The 9,337-nt window shown below is 36.5% G+C and overlaps 1 protein-coding gene across 5 annotated transcripts in view; it reads right to left on the bottom strand.

The window, feature by feature from the left end:
• Window positions 1-328: 328 nt before the first annotated feature.
• The window catches only part of SLP1 (Calcineurin-like metallo-phosphoesterase superfamily protein), a 76,344-nt gene continuing 67,335 nt past the window's right edge, over window positions 329-9,337 (bottom strand). For 2 of the 5 annotated variants that reach the window (XM_089983396.1, XM_089983400.1), the window contains exon 9: window positions 2,072-2,305. In XM_089983396.1, the coding sequence (XP_089839522.1) occupies window positions 2,219-2,305 (87 nt within the window). In that variant the 3' untranslated portion in view covers window positions 2,072-2,218. The other 3 variants (XM_089983398.1, XM_089983397.1, XM_089983399.1) reach the window with 3 other exon arrangements.

Raw genomic sequence — 9,337 nt, 5'->3', positions numbered from 1 at the left:
GAATCGGGAGAATTCCATTCAGGGCTGAATCATTTTGAATCACCCAACTTTTAACCATAGAAAGGCACGTGTCAAAACTAATATTAAATTTATTAAAAAAAAAGAAAAACTATTTTGACCATTTTTCATATTTTTATGAAAATTAACCAGTTCAGGCCAGTTTCTTAGCAATTTTCTGACAAATATGATACATATCCGGTGATTCAGGTTGATTCGCACTGATACTGACAACATTGGTTTGAGGTCAATGGTAAATATGTCTAGATCTATGTTACGTATAAGGTATGTATATGAACTTGTACCAGCATTGAAGTAATAAATGCATGTATTATAATATGAATAATTTTCTCTGATGTAAGATTTTGTGTCAAATTGAAGCAATTGAAGTACAGCAGTGGTATGCTACATCCTTTTCAAATCATGGTGTAAATCCTTGTTAACACCACCATGGTATTTATCTAATTTCAACAAATTCATCTCCTTTCGTCAAACAAGCTAATAGAAAGTATTCTCCTTATATTTCCTACACAAACTGTAGCTGATCAGAATCAAACTGCAGTCATATACAGTTCTTAAATACTTTACAAATACACATGAATGTATTGGAACAGGATTCAGCTTGCACTTTGTATTTGGATCAGTATGTGAGAAGCAGATTTTCAAAGCAGATTAGGCAAAAGTGACAACCTCACTCTGTCTTGGCCCACGTGAAAACTGTGGTTCTGCCTATTTTTGCAAATAATAAACTTATTTTGTCTACCTTTTAATGTACCCCTGCAACATAATTGGAATAGATTTAGTGTCCACCCTATGAATGGAGAGGTTTTTAACCACCATGGAGGCTGCACGAGTATTCACTTGTTCTTTTTCTTCAAACTGCAAATGACAAAATTCACATGAACCAATGCTCTTATTTCTCAGGAAGAGTAGTTTCAAATTTTCTAATCTTGATTGCTTTTATAAGAAGTCTATGCTCACCTATTGTCTTTTTCTATAACTGTGGGTTCTCAAAGTCTTGAGATTCTCTTTCACGGGAATAAGTATAGTCAGCTATGTCACATGAACACTTCACTTGTGTGTGGGTGTGCATGTCCTATATCGACATCACATGACACCAGATGCAACAGTGCATACACCATGACAGTTCATGTTCATAGTCAACCCTATGTCAGACGAACAACACCGTGTCCCTAGCTCCATCTATTCCTTTTATGATCTTGATCCTTTATTTTGCCACCATTTTTTTTCAATTTTCAATTTAGATTTATTATCTATTTTCTGTTAACCATAATGACTTAAAAACTTTTGTTCAAGAATTCGCACTTAAGATGGTATTCGTGGTTTGTTTACTTAATGTACGTAATCACGCTCTGCTGCGCATGCGAACACATATGAGACGTGCAGCACTAGCCCTTATGTGCTAAGTTTACAGAACTTGTGTTGTACCAAGTGTGTCTGTCATGCCCCCGAGTCATGTACGTGTCTATGTTACATAGATAGAAAGGTTCATTAATCTCTTTTCTTTGGATGGTTGTAATACGGTCCTCTATCATTCATCTATACTAGATAAACTAGAATACCTCAATGATAGATAAAACATGGATTTGGTAGCATTGGATAGAGAGATGTATGGAACTAAGAATAAAACTCCTGGATTCTGAATTTACTGGCATCACTGTTTTCAGGTTTTTCTTTATTTCTCCTGTTTTCATAGCTTTCAATGTAGTCATTTGATTTACCAAAGGTGTGAAGATTTCTTTAGTATCCGAAATCTTGATGGATGATCATGTGATTACTTTGCAGTTTGCATACTCATGGTTAGTATGAGAGAGATCATGTCATGTTTTTAATATATATGTCATGTTGGGGTTTTCCTGCGTCTTAAGGTGCAATATGATATGCATTATGGTTGTGCTTTGATTTTACATGGGAAACTATATGCTTATGGCCTTAGAAAGTCATGCACTTTTGAAAAAGGTTCTTGGATTTCCACCTTTAACCAGACTACATATCAAAAGGATTCAGTCTATGTTGATTTAGAGAAGTGAAAGTAAAGAAAGCTCAGAACTGACTACAATATTGATTTTACATATTTCTCAAAGTGGATCAATCCGTTGTTACAAAATACTATGCTATCAAATGTGAAAAGAGAATAAAAGGGTTGTAGCAAAAATCTCTTTTAATTTGTCATAGTCATACCTCAAATATGGTTATCAGCTCACACATAATCCACCACATGGAGGTCATGTAGTCCCATTGATTTCTTCTTTATCACTCGGGGTTGATTATCTACAATTTCAAGTACCTGATAGACACAAATCCCAATTTAGTTATTCCTACGTTATAGGTTTTACATTTACATTTGTATGCTTAGGAAAGACTGAAAGGACAATGTACTTAGGGATATTGAAAACCACAAAAAAAATTGTTAAACATCTATTTCAGATCAGACAGCATGGAGAATTATGTTGGTGCATCTAATATACAATCCAATTCATTAGCATGGAAAATGTTATGTACATGTGGAAAATTGTTTTAAAAAATCAGACAACATGGAGTGTGTCAAAAGAAGAAGCAAATACATGCTTCAAATATATAATGCATGTTAAGACTTATGTACTACTATATGTAATTAGTAATTACTCTACGTATACTACCCCCTTTATTATGAAGTCTTAGGTACATTGTATAATTGTAAGGGATAGTTTAGACACTTCTTTTCTTTTCTTTGTTGCCCTATTTTGTTCACATAAAAAGGGGGTCGACATTTTTGTATAGTGAACTCTTTTTGATAAAATAAACCAGAACATGCAGAGTTGCTCTCACCCTCTTGTGTTGCTCTAACAAGTTGAGTTCCAGTAGAAGAATTAACATGGTATCAGAGCCACGTTCAAGCTGTTAGAGGATTGGGTGTATGAAGAACAAAGGTAAGGGGCATTTTGTCTTAGAGAACATGATGCACATCATTGACCTTGGCTGAGGTGAGATTCAGATAGATGTTGACTTTATAAGCTGATCGAAACAAAAATCATGTGATTTGGTGGAATATTGGAATTGTTATGATTTTTTCAATATTTTCTGAAAATTGCTCCTCATAGTGCACAGATTTGGAGATTTCGTAGATTGTGACCAAATCAGCAGGTTTGAAGCCCTAAGATTGGTTATGTTCAGGTTGTTTTTACCCTAGAAAACTTTTAGAAGAGGTTTGGTGGGCTGTTGTGATTTGGAGGAGTTTCGTTATGGTTTTGGTGGGTTTCTATGTAGCAGTAACATGCAACACATGTTGTTTTGTGGTGATCAGTCTGATCACTTTGCTGTGCTGAAAAAGTGTGTAATCAGGTCATTTTCACCCTAGAAGATTGTTAAAAGAATTTTGGAGAGTTAATGTGGTGATTTGGAAGAGTTTTGTCAAGTTTTGGCATTCCTAAGTCTGGCGGTAACAGTGTTTTTCTGTTACACTTTGTTTTGAATCTTGGACTGTTGTGTGTTATTGTTGCAGCTGGTCAGTATAGGTGGTGTTTGGTCTTCATATCTAGTGGCTCATGTATGGTTTGAATTGTGTGTGATATGGAAAATGAAGGAATCCAGATTGTTCCAGTAAAACTAGATGGAACAAATTATTCATATCATATTGGGCTATTTTATGATAGTAGTAATGGTAGGGAAAAGTCTTGGAGGATATTTGGATCGCTCAAAGGTGAAACCCAAGCCCACCAGTACTGATTTCGATAAAGATATAGAGGAATGGGTTATAAATAATGCAAGGGTCAAAGCATGGATTTTGGGTTCAGTGGAACGAAGAATAGCTATGAATCTTTCTAAATTTCAATAGGCCAAAGAAACTTGGGCATACTTCAAACAAGTATACAAACAAGAAAATTAGGCAAGACATTATCAGTTTACTTAAGAATTAAGGAGTGTAGGACAAAAAAATAAGTCAATTGAAGAATTCTATTTTGATATGCAAAGAATTTGGGATGGTCTTGCTCTCATGGAGGGTTAAACAAAATGTAAAAAGTGTGTGAAATGTGAGTCGTGCTTCATGTCAAACTTGTTTGGGGATTTTTGACCAGCATAAGAAAATTGATAGGGTCATTGAGTTTTTTATGATGCTCATACCAGAATTTGATGAAACCAGGAGTACTATCTTGCATCGTTCTCATTTGCCCCCACTTTTTAGGGCCATAGTTGAATTGATAGTAGAAGATATCAAGATGAAATCTCTTGGAACTTATTCATCTAGTGACAGTGTTATGGCAATTTCTTGGTAGTCAGGTAGCAGATTTGGTGGCAGAGGTGGTGGTAGAGGTCAATGAGTTTATTATGATGCTTAGAATTTGATGGAACTAGGAGCGATATCTTGCATCGTTCTCATTTGACCAGATTTGGTGATAGGGTTGGAGAAAGAGGTGATTTGAGTGTTAGAGGAAGAGGTGATTTGAGTGTTGGAGGGAGAGGTGACTTGAGTGTCATTCAGTGTCACTATTGCAAAAATTTTGGCGATATGAAAAATTACTATCCAGTTCTCAAGAAAAAGAAAGGAGTCTATGCAACACCTTCTAATGGTGAGGGATTTAAGCCCAAGAATAAACATATCGACAGTAGTACTCGGTCTGGTGGTATTTCCATTGCAAGATCTTCAGAATCCTTAGGCAGTGGTCAGCTTCCGTTGTTGGAGAAGGTGCAACAACAAATTCAACAATTGCAACTTCTTACCCAGTTAGTCATAGTTCCTTCCACTTCTACTCCTTCTGGTACTGCTTTTTCAGGTATCTTTGGGTATGCTTCAGGTTGGTTAATAGACTCTGGGGCATCATGTTATTATTAAGTGTCGTGAAATGGGTTGGACCAGTTTGGGTCTGATCCAGACCCAAACAGGAATTGCATGATTGACGTGCTTACCAGGGCACGTTTGTAATATTGTGTTTTGTTGTAGGACAATCATGTCCATAACCAAATTACCTTGTAACCTAATACATAAATATAATGAATCAGGTCACATATGCAATTAAGAAAATCATGAACCTGTGCAACCCCAAAACGACTCAGTGTCACCTTCTTCTTCTACCTTTTTCTTCTCACTTTTTCCTCCTGTTGTTGATCAAGTTTAGTGGAAACTCAAGTTCTAACATGGTATCAGATCAAGGTTGGATCTAGGGCTCAGTATTGCTTCCAAAAGGTATGACCATAGAGAATATCTGATTTTGGTCAGGAAAATATTCTTATATCTCTGTTTTTTTATCTTTCCTCTCTTCTGCAATCTATGTTATAGTATTTTCTCCCAAAAGCACGATTTCCTTTTCTCGTCCCCATCTCTTCTTGAAAGTACTTTCGTGTTTTTATCTAAAACACGTCTTTTCTTCTTAAAATTTGTTATCTATTGCATTTTCATCTTGAAACCCTTTCTTGAAACTCGTGAATTCTGTGTTTAAGTCTTCATCGTGACCCATCTTCTTGAATCGATACTATGTTCCAAGCAAAACTCGTGATTCTTTTTCTTAGAATCTGTTTTCTTATTCTCCCATCTGAAAACTGATCGTTGATTAATCTGAAAACACGATTTATCGTGATCTTGGTATAACAAATTTTTTTTAGCCTATTAATGCTAATCGAACATCGCATGTTCAGATGGCTTGATTCATGAATAGTGAATTGATAATTCGAATATTAAAGTGATATGATATCTGTTAAAAAAAAAAGGACAGCAAATCTGAATTCTGTTATAATCAGTTCTCTTTTGGACTGAATTTAAACAGTCACATTATCTTGAAGTTTGATTAGTCATTCGATTGATCCCTTCTTAAAATATTTTCTACTTTATATCCATGTATCTCATAATCATGGATTCTTCTTCAACCCAGTCTGGTTTGTCATCAAACTTCCTTAGCCAACTTGTCTCTGAAAAATTAAATAATTCCAAGTTCCTGACTTGGAAGAGACAGATAGTTCATTTTATCAGGAACCAAGATCTCTTTGGTCATCTAGATGGATCAATTCCAGCCCCACCAGATTTCATCGCAAAGGAGGAAACAGACGCACAAGGGGCTGCATCTACCAAGCTTGTTTGCAACTCAGATTATGTATCTTGGATGAGAAAAGATCAGGCATTAATTGCCTACATCACATCTACCCTGTCTCAGGAAGTACTAGTTGCTATTCCCGACGACTGCACAACGATGGAATTATGAAACAGGTTGACACAGACATACTCTCAAATATCTGAAGCAAGAGTTTTGTTCCTCAAGCGTGAATTCCAGCTTCTCAAGAAAGGCAACCTATCTATCATGGATTATTTGAATAAGATGAAGACTATTACAGATTAACTAGCCATTATTGGATGTGAAGTGCCAGACAAGGATAAAGTGTAACAGACATTGAATGGTTTGGGCCCAGATTATCATGTATTGGTGACATCATTGTTGTGCTTGCCCATGATTCTCACATTTGAGGACCTCCGGGAAAAACTTCTACAATACGAAATGTCGTTGAAAGGCATTGCTGAAGATTCTGGTGCTCAATCTGATTCCCAAGATGTTTTAGCTACTAGGTTCTCCTTCGGTCGTGGTCGTGGAGGAAATAGCTTCAGAGGAGGAAGAGGTCGTGGTAGATTTGCAAGTCCAGGTTTGCTTCCCACACCCAATATGTCGTTCAACTCCAATGCGAAGAACAAAAATCAAAGAGATGTCCCGACATGTTACCTGTGTAATAAAAAGGGGCATATTAAGGCAAATTGTTGGTTTAATCCTCAAAATAAAGGAAAATTGCAAAACATTGAGAGCAAGAAGGAAGATAATGTTACCAAAACTGATGGGGAGGTGAAACAACTTTTGTTGACAGCATTGTCTAGGTTGCACTTGAAGCAAAATGATCAAGGATTATGGTATGTTGATTCAGGAGCAGCGACCCATGTTACGGGGATGTTACTCTCGAACTCGGTTCCTTACTTTGGTAAAAATAGTATTGTTACTGGAGATGGATCTCACCATCACATTTCTCACATTGGTGATGCAATCATCCCTTTGCCAAAATCATCTCTCAATTTGTCAAATGTTATTCATGCTCCTAACATAAAAAAGAACATTATTTCCGTGTCCAAACTTGTTGATGATACACATTCTTATGTTGAATTCACTCCCTCTTCTGTGTATGTCAAGGATCTTCAAATGAGGGAGACATTCGCTGAAGGAGAGCGAAAAGAAAATATGTACATCTTCAAGGAAGATCCATTTGCGCATACTAGTTCCGTCTTGAAGCCCTTATTGAAGTCTAAGTCTTTTCAGTCTGGATTATCTATGTCAGGTCCTGAGTCTGTTTTTAGCCTTTCTAAATGTAATAAGCCAAGTCTTTGGCATGATCGTCTTGGTCACTGCAATTATTCTTTTCTTGAGAAACTTGTATTAAGCAAATTAATCCCTAAATCAAGTTTAACTCTTGAGGAAAATAATAAAATGCGCTCCAGTTGTCAAATGCGTAAGAGTCATGTACTTCCTTTTGATTCTATAAATAAAAGAGCTTCTAGACCTTTTGAAATTGTTTATTCAGATGTTTGGGGTCCTGCGCCCGTCTGTTCTTCTTCTGGCAGCAGATATCATCTCATCTTTATTGTCAGTTATTCTCGTTATACTTGGATATTCTTTATGAAGCATAAGTCTGAAACTTTTTTCATATTTCGCAACATTCATGCCTTTGTTCGAAACCATTTCTCTACCAATATTCTGCACTTTTACTGTGATGGAGATGGTGAGTATAAATCGAAGGATTTTACTGATTTTCTCTAAAGTAATGGAATAAAGCGTAGAGTGTATTATCCACATACGCCACAACAAAATGAGATTGCTGAGAGAAAGCATAAGCATATTATTGAAACGGTCTTAAGCATGATGCATGATAGTAATATTCCCCTTAGTCTGTGGACAAAAGCATTCCATTCAGCAGTCTATATTATAAATCGTCTGCCTATGACAGTTTTACAAAATAGTTCACCATACTTTTCTCTTTTCGGCATTCAACCTGATTATGATGCTCTGTGTGTTTGGATGCACTTGCTATGTTCATATTGATGATTCTCTCAGGAATAAATTCCAACCAAAGGCTTCCAAGTGTAGATTTGTGGGATATGCCGATGATTACAAAGGTTATTGGTGTTATGACCCTATGACTAAACGTGTCAAAATTTCCAGGAATGTTGTGTTTGATGAAAATAAACTTGGAGATGTATCGTTTAATACCTGTTAAAGAATTTCCAGAGAAGAGGTTTATCATCCGTGGATGAGTGCAGGATTATTTACAGGTGTTTATGGTGATTGCTCACCTTAGTGTACTCAGAAAACACAGGCGGCTGACCAAGATGACATTGACTCAGGCCAAGCATGCTTGCCTCAATCTGGTGATCATGTCGGTGGAACTTCATATGCTGAAGAAGGGGCAGACCCACAACCTCATCCTATTGATAAATTTAAAGGGTATGTGTATGTGCGAAGAGAAAAAGGCGCTCCTCCTGCTCCTCACATTGAACCAGATACTTATGTGCCTGTTGGAAACCTAAGGAGTTCAAATAGAATCAGACATCCTATTGACAAGTGGGTCAGCTACAATAATTTTCTATGGATCTTCAACTCTTTTTATCTCAGGTTGATAAGCATGATGAACCCGTAGGGTTTTATCACGTCATGAAATCAAACAAATGGATTGAGGCCATGAATGAAGAAGTGGAAGCGCTTCATGAGTGTCAGACGTGGGAAATTGTTGTCAGACCTCCTAACAAAAATGTTGTTGATTCCAAGTGGGTTTATAAAATTAAGTACAAACCCGATGGCACCATAGAATGATACAAAGCAAGACTTGTTGCAAAGGGGTTTACACAGGAATATGGCCAGGATTATGATGAGACTTTTAGTCCCGTGGTCAAAATGGGGACAATAAGAATTATATTGTTTTTAGTTGTTCAACATGAATGGACATTAAGTCAGTTAGACGTCAAAAATGCATTCCTTCATGAAGACTTGAAGGAAGAAGTTTACATGGAACAACCTCCAGGATATGTTGAGGGAGACCCAAGCACACATGTATGGAGACTAAAAAGAGCCATATATGGTTTAAAGCAGGCCTCACACTCGTAGTTTGAAAGTTTCTCCTTAAAAATATAGAAACATGGGTTTTGTCAATCCCTCTTAGACCACTCATTGTTTATATTCAAGGATAAAGGCATCACTACCATGTTGTTGATATATGTTGATGATATTATTGTTATAGGGAACTCGATGAGTCACATTGAAGAAACAAAGTGACTCTTAAGTCAAAGATTTAAGATGAAAGACTTGAAAGATTTGCGTTATTT

This window comes from Nuphar pumila, chromosome 12 (assembly GCF_984573655.1).
Source record: "Nuphar pumila chromosome 12, dmNupPumi1.hap1.1, whole genome shotgun sequence".
Lineage (NCBI taxonomy): Eukaryota > Viridiplantae > Streptophyta > Magnoliopsida > Nymphaeales > Nymphaeaceae > Nuphar > Nuphar pumila.
This window is presented reverse-complemented; position numbering and strand designations above follow the sequence as displayed.